Here is an 18068-nt window from a genome sequence, read left to right on the forward strand (position 1 = left end):
CCACCTTCAGCAGGGATTCTGCTTGTCCCTCTCCCTCTGCCCCCTCCTCCCACTCATGTGTGCATATGCTCTCTCTCAAATAAATAAAATCTCCAAAAAAAAACTAGACAAAGTTGTCAAAAACAACCATGTAAAGACCTTGGGAATTTGTCAGAGGCACATAACAAAATAAGAAGCATTAACTCAAGAAAATGTTCTGAATCTCAGTAACAGCAGGTGGAGTCTGCAGCAAAAAGCCTGAGACTATAACTATCCCCACCCTGAGCTACATGGTGCAGAAGTTCTGCCCAGCTGGACAGCTCGACTGCCCTGCTGGAAGGAATGAAATTTCCATGCCCAGGCACAAAGTCAAAAACAATTCCAACCTCAGGGGCCAAAAACCTGGGAAAGCCAACATCAGAGCTCACCTTAAGTCACAATCCTGGTGAAGGCAAACAATAAAACTAAAGACCACCCAGAAAATTAATGGAAAAAATCCAAGAAATGAGACAGCAAGTGGGTATTGCTAAGATTCCATTTATCTCTTATAATCTACAAGGCCATGTACATGTACAAAACTGCTTATATTCAGGAAAGATTGAAGAGGGTCCAAGTTGGCTAGACATTCCTGGCTAAACATAAGGCCTTGAAAACACATTTGGGAAAAAAAAGGAAAGTCAAGTTGACTTGTAAACTGCTTGGATTTGGAAAATATTCCCCAAACTGCACACACAGACTCAGCAAAAGATGGAATCCTTATTGGTTCAAGGTATTTAAACACAACCTCTGATCAATCACTGACCTAAGAGTGTGTTGTTTTTAAAAGAATTTAAAGAATTAAAGGAAAGTATGATGACAATGACTCATCAAATAGAAAACACAGACAAGGAGAAGTAAGTCAGAGAAATGATTTCCCTTACATGTGGAATTTAAGGAACAAATTCCTTAAATGATTTCCCTTACATGTGGAATTTAAGGAACAAAACAATGAGCAAAGGAAAAAAAGACAAACCAAGAAACAGACTCTTAACTATAGAGAACAAACTGACGGTTATCAGAGAAGAGGTGGGTGGGGAGTGGCTGAAATAGGCGATGGGGATTAAAGAGTACACTTATAAAAAATATATATATGGGCACCTAGCTGGCTCTGTCAGTGGAGCATGTGACTCAGGGTTGTGAGTTCAAACCCAATGTTGGGTGTAGAAATTACTTTAAAAAATAAAATAAGATCTTCAGAGGTGCCTGGGCAGCTCAGTCAGTTAAGCATCTGCCTTCGGCCCAGGTCATGATCTCAGGGTCCTGGGATCAAGCCCAATATCGGGTTCCCTGCTCAGTGGGGAGTCTGCTTCTCCCCCTTCTTCTGCCTTTCTCCCTGCTTCTGTGCACATGCTCGCTGTCTCTCAAAATCTTTTTTAAAAAAATAAAAACAAAATCTTCAATAAAAATTAATATATGGGGATGCCTGGATGGCTCAGTCGCTTAAAGGTCTGCCTTCAGCTCAGGTCATAATCCCAGGGTCCTGGGATCAAGTCCCACATGGGGCTCCTTGCTCAGTGGGGAGCCTATGTCTCCCACTCCCTCTGCTGCTCTCCCTGCTTATACTCCCTCTCTCTCTCTCTCTGTCAAATAAATTAATTAAATCTTTAAAAACAAGTTTTTATACATACACACACTCATAAAAATGTGTTAATTGAATTAAAGTTTTGCCTAATTCGTGATATGTTTGGGAAACAATTCAATTTCAAAGCTGTGGATAAAAATGAGTTATATGAAATTTAAATAAAACTAAAATATCCGTGTTTTGAGAATATAGTTTAATTATAGTATATTTATTTATATGCATTTTAATTTTGAATAATTTTAATCATTTTGTGTCCATGAATAAATATTCAAATATTGATTCCTATCCACATATATGAAATACTATTGAATTTCCAATTTAACTTCAAAATGTGAAAGATGTAGTACAACTGGAGAAAATAAAAAAAATATATACACAAAGAGATAATTATTAAAAAAAAAAAAAAAGAAGGAGGAAAAGAAATTCTGGCAGTGAAAAATATATCTGAAGTAAAGTTTACCATGGGGGCTCAAAAACTGATTTCATCTGACAGAAGGAAAAAAACTGAAGTCTAATAAAGCAGTTTTTACCACTTGTTTATTTAGTGACTATTTCATATTACCAACATAAGTACCACAGTCTTAAGATATTTCAGAAGGGACAACAATATGTAAAAGCATTAATGTAGTACTCAAGTAGAGAATTAGGAGATGATCTTTAAATGGGAAGGTAGAAAGCCACCAAAACCTTTTGGTTTAGATTTATTTTTGTTAAAATTCAACAACCATTTCTGGAATATCTGTTATACACTGTTCTAGTCACTTAAAATATAAATTTAATTCAATAAATTCAGCAATCAGCAAACATTTACTTAGAATCCAATATGCCAGACATTATGCCAGATGCTGGGACAAAAGAGGAATAAAACCCAAATGGTACCTTCAAAGAGCTCAAAATCTAAGAGGTTCAAAGTGATAAATTCAATGTGATAAATACAAACAGTTTTAAAAATATGTGTAAGATTTAGGGGTAGCTCCTGTGTAGCTTATTGGGGGATGTTATGGGGGGAAACACAGAAGCCTTTGCCAAGTGGGTGCTGCCTGGCCTGGTCTTCAACCAGTAGGAAGAGATGAGACCAGTAGGAAGAGATGAGACCAAGCAGATAAAACGGCATGAGTAAAGTCTATGGTAACATGAAACAGCAGACTAGTGTCACCAGTACTACAGAGTAAAACAAGTATGATGGGAGATGAGGTTGGACAGAGAAGTCCCTTCTAGTAAATATCTTACACTTTATTGTAACTTACAGGGGATAGAGTCACTACATGGACTTAAGAAAGGTTTCAAGTAACATCAGATATTAGTTTTAGAGGGATAACTTCATACTGACTATGAACTAAAGGTAGATGAGACAGAAAAGAAAATTAATTACATCTAATGCAGTGGCTAGGAGGACGGAGAGGACAAACTCAGGAGACAAAGATGGAACAAAATCAAGGATCTAGTAATCAGTTCTCACCGCATCAATGTGCATTATGAAGTGCACCTTCAGACAAACGTTGGTATGTGTTTTGCTTCTGGAAAAAATGAAGACAATGCAATAATGATGCAAAGTCATTAGCTGGAAAACTAAGAAAGGGAGGGAAAAGAATACTGGTTTAGTTTTAGACCAATCTGAGATCCTACCAGATGTGCCTGAGCTATTGATCAAGCACCTGATACATAAGCTGGAGTTCAAGAGAGAAAGCAAATCGATGAATTATTATGTAGTAGTGATAAAGCCAAGGAACTCTAAAAGACTACCTAGAGAGAGGATATGAAGAAGGAGAGAAAAGGTCATTAGCAGAAGAATAAAAAATACCTATTTTTGTAGAGCAGGCAGAGGATGTTAATCAAAGACGACTGAGAGGGGCGCCTGGGTGGCATAGCGGTTAAGCGTCTGCCTTCGGCTCAGGGCGTTATCCTGGAGTTATGGGATCGAGCCCCACATCAGGCTCCTCTGATATAAGCCTGCTTCTTCCTCTCCCACTCCCCCTGCTTGTGTTCCCTCTCTCACTGGCTGTCTCTATCTCTGTCAAATAAATAAATAAAATCTTAAAAAAAAAAAAAAAGACGACTGAGAGTAATCAGAATGGCTGAAAGGATACCAGGAAAGAGAGAGGAAACTCCATCCTATTTGAATATGGCAGAATAATATCACTACTTCCTCCTCTCTTCAAAATCATTAAAAAAAAAGCAAGATAAACGGGAAGAAAACCCCATGTTTGATGAAACTAGGAGACATCTGAAGCCACAGAACAGATGGGAAAGCTGCCAAAGTGTAGATCCAAAAGGGATGCGGAAGGAAACAGAAAACATACCCACCCAGGGTTATAAACTCAGAAAAAACCGTCAAGACACATTTCCCATAGGTGAAAGGAAGCCACTAAAAGGCCAAAGCAAAAATCCTTGTTTGCAACAGTTCAAGGCGGGCACACAAACTGGGGACAGTATAAAGTTATCAGTATAACGTTATTGCTCTCAAACTAATATCTGATGTTACTTGAAACCTTTCTTAAGTCCTTGTAGTGACTCTATCCCTTATAGGATAAAGTTCAAGCTATTTAATATAATTCTCTGGACCACATTTGGTTCCAAGAAGCAGAGAAGTCCAAAGAAACAAGAAATCACACAGAGACCATATTCATAGAAAGCAGTCTCTGTGGCAGGGGCAACAAGAGACTTTGTAGTTAACAGACCCACTGCAGCCCACAGGCTGAAGAAATGTAGTCACGCATCTGCCTTCGGCTCAGGGCGTGATCCCGGTGTAATGGGATCGAGCCCCACATCAGGCTCTTCCGCTGGAAGCCTGATTCTTCCTCTCCCACTCCCCCTGCTTGTGTTCCCTCTCTCGCTGGCTGTCTCTATCTCTCTGTCGAAAAAAAAAAAAAAAATCTAAAAAAAAAAAAAAAAAAAGAAATGTAGTCACGAAAATAAGCTACACACAATCTCGAATCATGAAGAAAAAGTCCAGGTGGCTTTGCACACAACCCAAGAATAAGTTTTGCATAAAAATATTCACTAAGCACTGCCTGTACTAGCTAAAAATTGAAACCAATTAAACAGCCATCAATCTATTTATCAGAAGATAAATTCTGATAATAGTCTAAAAACACATTATTATAACATGTCTGAACGAAATGGAGTACATAAATGTAACCACATAGTTAAGACTCAAAAATACGTTGTTGAACACAAAAAAACTACAAGATGATACACATAGTATGATGTCATCTATATAAAATGTCATTAAAAACAATCATATAATCATATGTAATAACAACATAAAATATAGATGGGAATATTAAACACCATATTCAGGGTAATAGTTTTATCTCTGGAGTTGGAAGGAAAGGAATGGCACCTGAAAGGGGTGCTAAGGGACTTCAAATACAACTATAATATTCCATTTCTTTTCTAAAAATCTAAAATAACTACAGGAAAAATGTTAGGATTGACGGAACTAGATATTCATATGTTACCCCTCTATAAGTTCCCCTCCACGCTTGCCTTTGGAATGCAGCCACACATTGTGAGGAATCACAAACCAGCCCAGGTGGAGAGACCTCACATTAAAGCCCATCTTGAGAGGAATTAAGGTGCCAAATGAATAGCCAGCATCTTCCACCAGACATCTGCATGAACAAGCCTTCCGAAGACTCCAGACCTAGCATTTAAATCTTCTAGTTGAAGCCCCACACATCATGAAATAGGGACAAGCTGTCCCTGAGATCCAAATTCCTAATTTACTGCTGAGCACAAATGGTCATTTTATGCCACTTCCTTTTGGGATAATTTGTTATAAAGGCATGGTAACCAGAACAACTATTACAATGAAATGAAAAAGAATAATATTTCCAGTGCCTAGCATAAAGTCTCAGTCCTATCTGCTAAATTTTCAAAACTGCTCACAGCTGTAAACTTACGTCACTTTAATAATTTATACAGCTTCTTACCTCCAAACTTCCAGAATGTGCTGCCCAATGTAAAGGGGTAAACTTATGGAGAATGTCAACTTCATTAATGCTGGCTCCTCGTTCTATTATATCTGAAAGCTGCTTTACATCTCCAGCCCGTACTGCATCATGTATGCTACCAAAATGCACCTTCTTCCGGGCACCTACTGAAAATCAAATTGCTTAACATATATTACAAAACTTAAAAAAAAAAAAAAGACTAAAGCAATGATTCAACAGAAAGCACAAAATCACTTTGGCTTTCCAAACAATTTATTACGAAGATGTTTGTGATTAACATCTCAATCAGACTTCCATTTCAGCTCAAACACATTAAAAGCACAGAAGTTATCACTCCCATAGGTAGTGATAAGCTGAATAGACGGAAAATCAACAACTTTTCTTGGACTCATCAGAGAACCGAGGTCTCAGGGCCAGTTGCCTCCCTGAGTCTGGAGAGACACACAAATACAGAGAAACACAAACAAGTTCAGCTTACCTGGAGCAAAAGCCACTGGAGCCATAAACTTCGAAGCACTGAAATGGTAATTTTGACAAACTGCTAGAGGATGGGCGAGTATTCCTACAAGTGAGAAACTCTTTGGGGCCACATTTTCATAGATTTTACCACCACCACCCCCCACCCCGGGTAAATCCCATCAAGTTATCACTGTGAAAAGTCAAGAAGAATCACTTCATGTCTTTGGCAGGGAAAGGGGGAAAGTAACCATTCTGAAATACACCCAGTGCATTCTCCATAACAGAAGCCTACTCTCCAGTGATTTTACCAGAGCCTTACCTCACATAGGCTGGTATATTCTATCAATCTATTTTTCTTATCCTTCTCATATGTACTACACTAAGAAAGGAATGGCAGGTCACAATGTTTACTTCATACACTCCAGTGGTCTTATATTTTATAATTTAATGTTCCAAACATCAAAACTACATTGTGACTGTGAAATATTTTTTTTAATATGCTATGTTTTTTTTTTAAGATTTTTATTTATTTATTTGACAGAGATAGAGACAGCCAGCGAGAGAGGGAACACAAGCAGGGAGAGTGGGAGAGGAAGAAGCAGGCTCATAGCGGAGGAGCCTGATGTGGGGCTCGATCCCAGAACGCCGGGATCACGCCCTGAGCTGAAGGCAGACGCTTAACCACTGAGCCACCCAGGCGCCCCGTGACTGTGAAATATTTTAATGTGTACCTTAAACCAGAAGCAACAAAGGTATCTAAGCATGAACAAACAGTTCCTGCAGGAGAAAGAAGTAGAGAGTTTAATCAAAGCATTTCCTAAACAAAAAGGCACGATTCCCGACCTCAAATTGTTTTCAAAAGAACTCACCAACATTTCTCGTAGATAATCTATACAATCTATACTACTACTTATCTATGTGTATGTCCTTTCTCCACAACTCAAACGTTAATTTCTTGAGGGCTGGAATCATATCTTACACCATCCCTTAACAAAATGCTGCACGTTTTACTCAAAAATCTTTTCTGAGCATCTACCACGTGCCAAGCAGTATGATAATATTGAATAAGGAAAGGGTTAAGTTATAGGCAGGGAAAGACTGGGGGCCCCTGGCTAGGCTCTGAGACTATTCCTGGCAAGTAGAAGCACTAAGACAGAGTGAAAAGGATATAAGGAAACAGGCCTCGGATGCTAGGGAGTATTTTTCTTTGGCAGCTACAACGTACCATAGAACATGACCAAAGCTTGGGGCGCCTGGGTGGCTCAGTCGTTAAGCGTCTGCCTTTGGCTCAGGGCGTGATCCCAGCGGTCTGGGATCGAGCCCCACATCGGGCTCCCTGCTCTGCTGGGAGCCTGCTTCTTCTTCTCCCACTCCCCCTGCTTGTGTTCCCTCTCTCGCTGGCTGTCTCGCTCTCTGTTAAAAAAATAAAATCTTTTTTTAAAAAAAATGACCAAACCTCAAAAAATTAAGATATTAAAGGTGTTATCAATAGTCCTTGCTCAAACCAAGATAGCACAAAAATCTCAAGGCCACAAGTTTCCCAGTCAGTTCTCAATAAACGCCACTAAAAACCCTCAGTGGCAACTCTCTCACTCCTGAGAGCTTTTTCTGTATCCTTGCTTAACAAAGCTCTACCACTTTGCTCACTCTCCTTTGTCCACGAGATTCATTCTTGGACTCCATGAGACAAGAACCTAGCTCTCACGCTTCAATATGATGGAAAATGGACATGGATTTAATACATTTTCTTTCCACCAACACTTTAAAATCTATTTGGATACATTCAATAAAATTTTTAAAAAACTGACAGTAATGTCCTAAGAAAGTACAGGAAAAATTAAGACTTTGGAGGAGTAAACATTATAGCAAGACCTTGAAGAACAATTAAGATATACACATACAGGGAAGGGTGCAAGGAAGGGACCAAAAATAACCAAGCCACTTAATGTTTAATGATGTTAATCCCTTAGGTCAGACCTTCATTCTTCTCCTTTAAACTACTACTACAAGACCGACAAATGATGTTCTACCCACTCTAATCCATTTTATACGGAGATACTATCCTGATCACTTCATGCCTCTACTCCACTAACTGCTTCTGATTATCCAATGCTGGTCTAGAGAACAAAGTACAAACTCTCAGAATGACAATATATGCAATCCCATAATTCGGCTCCATCTAATTTTACAGCCTTTTTTTTCCACCCCATCCCATCCCAATTCATTCATTCATTCACCCATCCATCCACTCAACATTAATTTGGTGTCTACCATAAAGATAAAAAGATGAAGACAACGTGGTCTCTATCCTCAAAGAACTCACAGAAAGATACAAACACAAATCATAAAATATGGTAGGAGCAATGATAAATATTCATAAAAGCTTATGGAAGCACAGAAGATGTCTAACGCAGTCAGTGTAGGAAGAAAGGGGAACAGAAAGGATTTCTGGGGAAGATAAGATCCAAAATGAATCTTCAAGGAATAGCAGGAGTTTGAATGGGGTCAGGGAAAGGCATCCTAGACAGCATGAACAGTAGGACGTGGTCAAGAAACCACAGACACACACACACACACAAAAACCCCATCCTATTGCTGAAGGGGAGCAAAAAGGCAAGAATAGAGACTCAGGAAGACCATGTTAGAAAAAAGCTACGGTAGTCTACACCACAGAGGTTGAAACCCTCAACTAAAAGAGTGGCAGTAGGAACAGAAAAGGAGACAGATTCAACAAACATGGAAATAGGATGAATTGAACTTGGATGCACACAGTGGGTGAAATAAGGAAGGAGAAATGGGATGACTCCAAGGTGTCTGGCTTAGTTACCTGAGTGGTGTGGTTCCATTAAGACAGCAGACATCAAAGGACAGAGAGGGCATATGAATTCAAAATCCCATTTTGCACATGTTGATCTTGAGGTGCCAAAGGAAGAGTTCCAGAAGGGAGCTGTATATATGAGTCTGCAGCAGATCTCAGTGTTAGGTGTCTCTCAGTATTAGTTTTTTCTGATACCCATCCTCACCCCATACTGAAGCTGAAGCCAATGGCCCTCTACTCCCTTTACTCTTTATAATATTCATCACACTGGTTATTATTTGCTCAGTATTTATCTTTCTTCCTAGAAGGTAAGGAATGTTCCTGTCTTCTTTAGTGATTTAACCTTAAGATAGAACAAATAGTAGGCACTCAATAAATATTTACTGGATGATTGAGTAATGTAGATTTCACTAGGGTTTAAGTCCTAGTACATAACCAGAAAAAAAGCATCAGTGATGGCATTATCCAAGGGGGAAAAAACAGCCTTTAAGGAGAGGATGGAAGAAAAGTCATCTAAGGGAAAGGGAGAGGCAACACATTGTAAGGAAGAAAACCAGGTAAGTCTAAAGTCATCTCTACAGGGTCAAATGTTGCAGATAAGCCAAGGATCCCTAACATTTAACAAGCGTTTACGCCAATCTGGGCAAGAAGTCTCAGGAATAGAGCAGGTGGAAAGAAAGAGGAAAGCTGAAGTGAAGGAGGACGAGAAACAAGTGAACTTTGGGACCCACTTAAAATAGATCAATTAAGGGAAATTAGGAGTCGACGCTGAGAAAGGAAAATGCCAGAAAGGGCCAACGCTGATGTGGGTGAAGTGAGAAAAGCAGAGTGGCAGAGACAAGGGCAAGCGAAGTAGTCTGACTTACACGGGGTTGCAGTCTCCCTCGAGGAGGTGGAGAGGCCTGAATCGGACACCCCTGGCATGGTGCGATCCCTCGGACTCTGGGGAGGACTCGAGTCCAGGCCCCCGCTGCTGCGGCGATCTTCACTTGCTGTCACCCACGAGCCACTGCAGCGGCTGCCTTCTTCGTCGTCGCTGAGACCGGGGACCCGGTCCTCCCTGGTTTTCTTCCAGGAGCTCCCGCAGCGGAAACCCTGGTCAATGCTTTCTCTCTCCCAGAAGCCACGGAGGCAGCGGCTGGCGTCTACGCTGCCGCTCACCCCGGAGGAGTCGCTGGCCGCGTAGCCGCGGTCTTCACTTACTCCCTCCCAGGAATTACTGAGGCTGTGGCCGCCATCGACACTCCCTTCCTCCCAAGAGCCACTGAGGCGGCGTCTGCAGTGGTCACTGCCTCTATCCCCGGAGTCGCTGGGTTGGGGGCCCGGGACTTCTCTGATACCCACCCAAGAATCACTGAAGCAGAGGCCGCGGTCTTCTCTGACCAGTCCCTCACAGTCACTAGTTTGGTGGCTCCCGACTTCACTTAAATTCACGTCGCTGCTGCTGAAGCCTTGGACTCCTCTTACTCTCTCCCAGGACCTGCTGTGACGGCGGCCATCTCCCGTAACTCTCTCCCGAGAGACACTGCCCAGGTCTTCATTGACTCTTCTCGAGTCACTGCGGGAGAAACCGATGGCTTCACTTAGTCTTCTTGTAGAGCCCCTACGGAGGTGACCGCCGTCTTCACGGATTCTTTCCCTGTCTTCGCTGGGACTTAAGTCCTGGTCTTCGCTAACTCTTTCCCTTAACTGGCCGCCGCGTTGACCGTGTCGGCCGTTTATCCTCCACACGCGATGACTACCGAAGCGGCCGCCGTCTTCGGTTGCTACTCCCCGCGAGTCGCTCTGGCGGCAGCCGCCGTGGGCTGGTAACCTCTCCTCCGAGTTGCTTTCCAGCGTCCCGACTCCAGCCACCGGTTGGTGGGGCGCTGGAGGCGTTGTCTTGGAAACGAGTAAACTTCCGGCGTGCTGCGGTCATTTCCACTTCCCCACGGCCTTGCGTCACTTCCGGCCTCCTCTCCACCTTTTTCAAGGCTTCGCCTCTAGAGAAATCGGAGGTTGGTAAGGACCGGCGTTCGTAGAATTCGGCGCGGTCTTACGTCCAGCGTATCTAGGCCCTGTCTCTCTAATGGCCTAGCATCCATCGCGCTTTCCATGCCTCAGCGACGCAGGTGGAGGTTCCAGAACTGCAGTTTGCATAGGTGACCTGTGTGGCGCGGGCCGGGTGGGGCCTTTCTTCGTCCTTGGCAAACCCAGTATTATTTTTCAGTGCTTGTTGAACATTGGAGGGAATATGTTCTTACCCTAGCATTTCACAGGTATGGAGAAAGACCCAGAGGAAAAGTGAGCAGCTGCAGCCGCTTTCATTATTGAATGCTTATTAGTGCCAGGCTTTGGGGTAATTGCTTGGTACTTAATTTTCAGAATGATTTTGTAAGGTAGGTGTTGTCCCTGGTTTGTAGGTAAGGCGATTCAAGGTATCAGTAATTCGCTAAGGACGAACAGGTAAGTTGTGGAGCCAGTATAAGCACAGGTCAAGAGACTGCCCCAGGGTTCCTAACTCCCAACTCCAAGGTTCCTTTAAATGTAAAATGTTAACTTTCAACAGTTTGTCCCAAATCTTTTTCTCCAACCTTATTGCTTAACGTGTATTCTTCCATTCATTCTATTGTAAATAGGGGAGGGGCACACCTGGCTCTCTCAGTTGGTAGAGTATTTGACTCTTGATCTCAGGGTGGTGAGTTCCAGCCCCACATTGGGCGTGGAGCCTGCTTAGAAAAGAAAAAAGAAAATACATGGGCGGAATTTACTGCTAGCAGCAGAAAATAGAAAAATTAGAATTCTCTGCCCTCCAAGGGTATATCACCCACCTTAATTCCCTTTCACCCTGGTTTGGTTTTTCTTTTTCTTTTTTTTCCCCCCATACTTCTTTCTTTGCCACAGGTTTTGTTCTTAAACAAGTTTGGGAAATTGCCCTGACCCTTCTTACCTTTCTTGAAGTGCAGTAAATTGACTTTCTTTAACTTCCATAGCCTCTTGTAATATTAGTAATTCTAATAATTGCCATTTGCTGAATTCATGGGAGTCTGACACTGTACTAAGTACTTTATATTAGTTTTGTTATTTAATCCTTAATATAACCTACTAGAACAGTATTACTCTTCCTTTTTACAGATAGAGACAGAAAGCACCAAAGTTAATTGAAGATTCAGCTAGTAAGTATTAAGTACCTGAATTAGGTGTCCAACCTAGATTTTTTTTTTTGCTGGACATACTTCTCAAAGTCTCTGAATTTCCACAGCCTCTATTAGACCACTTACCACATTATATTAAGAATAACCTATTTAACAGCCGATCCTCACCCCGACTCCCCAAGGACTCTGAACTTCTGGAAGGTAGGGACTGTATCAGTATTCATCTTGGTGTTCCTGACATTCGGAATACTTAGTTCAAGGGGAGGGCTTAGTAGCTGTGGTGTGGGTTAGGAGGTGGCTTGATGATCAGTTGTTTGTCTGGTGGATGAACTGATAGAATGAAAATCATCTGTTTTACAGTTGGGAGGGAATTTGGGATTAGTCATCCCAATCCCCTTATTTTTAGAAATGGGGCAACTGAGGTGTTTGTCATACAAGATGTCTATTGAGTTATTAATAGGGGCCAGTTTCTATGCTAAATGATTTGCAAATAGTTTCAGACTTAATCTGTATTATTATTTCTGTTTTTACAGATGAAGAAACTGCTCACATTTGGCCAAGATCCCATAAGTAGGAGGTGGGAAATTGGAACCCACTCTGACTCCAAATTAATACAGAGTTTGTAGCCACTTACATAATAATGGTAAAGCCTTCATTTGTAGCTATGTTGTATGGATAAATTCACTGAGTGTCAGCACATCCTTAAAGGATGCACAAATGGCAGGAAGGATCAGAAAAGAAAACCAAAATAGCAGAGAAGCAGAAAAAATAAAATCTCCTAAAATAAAACTTAAAGGAATTAAAAATAAAAACAGATATTAATGAAATAGGAAATAAAATTGATAATAGCTTCTGTTTGAAAAGAACAATAAATAGACACTTAGCAAATGTAAAGGAAGAAAGGAAAGAATATAATATTTGGAAACAAAGAGAGCATATTACAGATAGGAGGGACTTCCAAAATTAGAAGTGAATCTAGAATAACCTTATCCTAATAATCTTGAAAATTGACTTGGACAATTTTCTGGGAAAATACGGATTTCAAAAAATTGGCTCAAGAGTTAGAAAACCTTAATAAACTGATAATCATGAAAGAATGCCCTATATATTCCTGACAAAAGTCACCAGGAACAAAGCATAGAGAAGAATGGAGTATGTCCCAACTATGAAAGGAGCATAACCATAGCAGAATCTAAGTAAAATAAAACATAGCTCAGTCTCACTTAAGAATACTCATGCAAAAAACCTAAGGAAACTATGAAGGCAACAGTGCATTTAGAGAATAATGTCATAACCAAGTTGGGTTAATCCTACCAGTACAAGGATAGTCAATGTTAGACAAGTAAGGAAAATTTTCTACATTGGTAGATAAAGGAAAAAACTATATGACCTTAATTGATACTGAAAAAGCACTTAAAAAGTAGCATCTATTACTAAATTTTTTTAAAATACAATTTATATTAAGCAAGTAACAAAGGGGAACTTGCTTAACTGGATGAAGGGTATTAACCAGAAATAAACAGCACACTTAATGTCATGATCCAGGTGTATATCTCCTGTCATTCATACAATTCAGCATTGTTCTGAGAATTTTAGATCCAGTATAATAGTAATAAGCAAGATAAATAAGGTATGAAATTGGAAAGGAAGAAAATCTATAAGACAGCATTGTCAGGAAGATGGTAAGCTCTAAGCAACATACAGAAGATTTTTTAAAAACTAGATATAAACAACTTTTAAATGTAAAGAATTCACATTAGCAGCAACAATGGTGAAACATTCTAGAAATCTATCAAGAAATAAGCAAAACCTACATTAAAAAACCATAAAACTTTATTTATGGATGTTACAGAAGGTAGAATGGAAAGATATGCTGTGTCCCTAGATGAGTAAGCTCCATTGTTGTAAACATAAGATTCTCCTCTTATTACAAATTTGTTGTGTTTCACGTAAAAATTCTAACAGTTTTTAGTGGAAATCAACAAGATGATTTTTTATCTGGAAGAATGTAGATGCAAGCTTAACCAAAATGTTTTTTAAAAGAGTAGAATGAGAATTCACGCAAATACCCATCAGAACTACAAAGCTAGGGTGTTTATAACATGGAGGTACTGGAATAGGACTGGACAAATAGTGGAACAAACTAAAATTCAGAAATAACCCCATGTATACATTTATTATAGAGGTGGCATTTCAAACAAATGTAAGCTCTTCATATTCATATGCAAAAATTTCAGAATTAAAGATACTAACAAAGTGCTAGAAGAAAATACAGAATTTTTTTTATATATCTTAGGAAGTCCTTCCTAAGCTATACAAACCCCAAAGATCACAGAGGAAAAAATCATAAACATTTAAAAGGCTACAGGATACATTACCATGAAGTTTGAGACCAGAGGTAGACAATGTTTATTATCAAGTCTGAAAAAGAGTAACTCTAGAAAAACTAATGAGCAAAAAGCATGATTAAAAATAGCAAAAGCAAGTACACCTGAAACTAATGAATGTCATATGTCAACTATACTTCAATTTGGAAAAAAAAGCACGAATTAACAAAAATTTTTTTTTAAAGATTTTATTTATTTGACAGAGATAGAAACAGCCAGCAAGAGAGGGAACACAAGCAGAGGGAGTGGGAGAGGAAGAAGCAGGCTTCAAGCGGAGGAGCCTGATGTGGGGCTTGATCCCAGAGCACCGGGATCACGCCCTGAGCCAAAGGCAGACGCTTAAAAACTAAGCCATCCAGGCGCCCCTAACAAAATTTTCTTAAAACTCATTGAGAAAGAATGCTCTTTGCACATCACTATAAAAACTAAAAGATGGATAATGAGTATTGGAAGAGTTCTGAAGCCCCTGCTGGTGAGAGAACAAATTGGTACATTACCCTTGAGTCAGGAACTATCCAGTTGTAAAATCTTCAAAATAACATTCTTTCGTAGGATAGTCATTACAACGTGTAGTTGTAAGTAGTTGTAAATAATTAGATACTTGAATATCCATCAGTGAAAGAATGGCTAAATTATGCTACATTCCTATGAAATATTACGCAGTTGTAGAAATGAGATCTACATCGTTAACATGGAAAAAGTAAACGAAAAAAGTATGTATGCAATCTCATTTAGTATTTTAAAGTTTCTTTGTAAAATTTTTTTCAAAGAATCTATAGATTAACTCGTACTTTATAGAACAAGAAAGATGTGAGAGACTTTATTCTCTATTACTTAAGTTTCACAAAAATTCTTCCTAAGTAAAAATACAGAAGCACAGGAAAACATTGTTATATAAAACAAAAAAAAGTAGTTTTAAGAAGTACATGGGCCAGGAAAGACTTAAGCAGCTAAGAAAAATGCTGGTTTTGGCAAGGAGTCATTGGTAACACTCAGGAGTCAAAATGTAAAAACCCAGAATGCACAGGATTTCAAGGTAAGTGAGGGACTGATTGAAGGAAATGTCTCAAGTGAAACATTCCAGAACACACTGAAGTGGGCATCTCGGCCTTCCAGAGAAATGGAGCTCTTTGTAAGTAGGAAACTTATTGGTTCCACCTCTCGGTTTTTCCAAGAGGGGTCTGCCTAATCCCCCGTAAATCAGCTTTTTGCATTTAGTTCCAGAGGAGGGAGCAGGACCAACCCCAGGCCAAGAATTCAATTAAATGTGTTTTGGTAACCAACTTCCTTCTGCCTAAATACTCTTGCTTCCCAGGCATTCTTGCTCTCCCTTTGATGCACACCTCCAAACTTTGACCCTGCAGGTGCTTTTTTGCTCTTGTTTAACGTGCTCTTTCCCACCTGCACAGCAAAGTGATTGCATATAGGATTAGAAGAAAACCCTACTTATACAGAAGTTCAGGCCCTTTTTGACCTAGCCTGACTTCCCATTTCTGCCTCCAGATTACCTCCTCTTTAGTCTGCTAAAACTTTCCACTTGCCAGCATGATTAGATGCCATGTATTTTTCTGAGTATTTCCTATAAACCTCTTGTAGCATGTAATAGTTGCTAAATAGGTTGTGAAGAAAGTCTGCTGGGAAAACAAAACTAGAATTGTCTATTTTAGGTTAGTTGTTACTTGAAAATCTTTGAATTTTTCTTATAAATAGGTCTTTTTTTTCCCTAAAGCTTATTTTAGTTTTAGCTAAATAACAGATTACTTTGTAGTATTTTCCACAACAATAAAGTTAAAACTAAGTTTTAAGTAAGCAAATTATGTTAAAATCAGAACACTGTAGAGGGTATAAGCAGTGAAATTTGCAGGTTTTGGAGGAAATAAATGCTTCTATTTGTTCTCACAAACTTCAACTGTTATTTCAAAAACCAATACTCCATCTTACATGAGGCTTCCTTTGGTTTTCCTTGCTACACTTCCCAGTGTAGATTACTTACTAGTTCTAGTTCCCAGTGATATGTATTGACTATTACTTTTCCATCTTTTGGGGCTACAATTCAGTGTTGCTTTCTAGATCAGTTATCAGATCTAGCTGTTGGTTAAAATCAACTGTGGGGTTTTTTTAAATTCAGATATCATTGACATTTTCATTTATTAACTATGGAACTTTCTAAATGGTAGAGGGATTTGAATGAGAATCTACTAAATGAAACCCTCCAGAGATAATCTATTGTTAATGTTGATTGATTGTAATGCAATGAAATTTGGGGGCCACACATCTAAATCACTACCCAATATCCAACCTCCTACCTCGAAAACTAGGAATTGGATTTTCAGTTCCAATTGTAAGTACCTGTGATCATCTCAGAGAAGTATTGTCCCTCTGCTATCAATCATTTGTCTTCAACAGGTCTCTTCAGTGAACTCCTTTTAACATACATGTTAACATCTTTTTGTCTCATTGTAGCTACAATTAAATCTCCAGTTAAATTTCATAGAGTAGCTCTTAAAATTTTGTCACCTCTCACCCACACAACCCATTGCAACTTGGTGTTAACACCCATACTCATCTGTTCTTCAGTCAGTTTTTAGGGGTATTTCTATATCGTTCCATATTTTCTTGACTTTGTTTACTGCCCATTCTTTAAATTTTTTTTACCATTACTGGTTTTTTTTTCCTCCTCAATAGTGCCTCTTTCTCACCCTCCTACTTCATAAGAGTCTCAGTGTTTGCTCCTCAAGGACCTGTCCTTGTCCCTCTTGATACGAATACTCTTGATACACTGGTAGGTTTGTCACCTTTCTTCTGTCATATACTTTCAAGCATTCAATAAAAGTTGTGATCCCCCCCCCCCAAAAGAAGACACAACAGTAAATTTTGCCTACGTTTTTGGATTCAGACTCAGCATTTCTTCCATGACAGTGTTCATTTGTATTCAGAAGTTCAGCTATCACAATGTGGTTTCACCTCTCAAATCCAGTGGCCACCTACCAGTTTTTCCTCACTGGACCTCTCTATAGTAACATTTGACAATCTCTTACAAATTTCTATTCACTTAAGAAAATAGATGCAGATAGGATTTAAAATTTCTGGTGGCTCCCATGCTCACCAGTGTAATACAAACTTCTAAGCATGATCAAGAAGACTCTTCTATTCAAAGTTGTTGGGTTTTAACCATATAAAAAAATTTGAAAGCACATGTGTTTTCAAGCCTTTGTGTTTGCTGTCCATTCTCCATAGATAACCTTCCCACCAGTGTGAACTCCACTCCTAGTTAATACTCCAAGACCCATATACCGCCACCTCTATGAAGTCCTCCTTAACCCACTTCCAGGTAGTTTGATGCACCTACTTAAGGTATTCATTTTAACTGCAGAAATAGTACAGAATAAAATGAAGCAAAGCCAGGTCTACATGCTTACTCTGCAACTTTTTGAGTGATTCGATCTGTACATTGGGGATACTGTCTACTATGTAGGATTATCTGTAAATAATACCAAAGATACATATAAATTTGCCAATGCCTACCACACAGTAAACACTCAACAAACTGACTTTCATTGTTTTTGTATGCCCATCTCCTCCACTAGATGGCAGAAAAGATTAAAGAGTTCCTGGCTTATAGCAGGTGCCATGTTCACGTTTTAAAGAACAGTGATGAACAAAGTTATAAAAAGTCACATTCTAAACCCATTCAAGAAATAAAGAGATACAAAC

The 18068-nt window shown here is 39.5% G+C and overlaps 1 protein-coding gene across 1 annotated transcript in view; it reads right to left on the reverse strand.

The window, feature by feature from the left end:
- The window catches only part of ANKRD42 (ankyrin repeat domain 42), a gene marked incomplete at its 5' end in the record, with an annotated part of 64587 nt that extends 53840 nt beyond the window's left edge, over positions 1 to 10747 (reverse strand). Inside the window, 2 exons of the mRNA XM_034667595.1 lie at positions 5536 to 5699; positions 9700 to 10747. Of these exons, the coding sequence (XP_034523486.1) occupies positions 5536 to 5699; positions 9700 to 10747 (1212 nt within the window). The remainder of the gene's footprint in view (positions 1 to 5535; positions 5700 to 9699) is intronic.
- Between the last annotated feature and the right edge of the window lie 7321 nt (positions 10748 to 18068).

The sequence above is a fragment of the Ailuropoda melanoleuca genome, chromosome 8, assembly GCF_002007445.2.
Source record: "Ailuropoda melanoleuca isolate Jingjing chromosome 8, ASM200744v2, whole genome shotgun sequence".
NCBI classification, from domain to species: domain Eukaryota; kingdom Metazoa; phylum Chordata; class Mammalia; order Carnivora; family Ursidae; genus Ailuropoda; species Ailuropoda melanoleuca.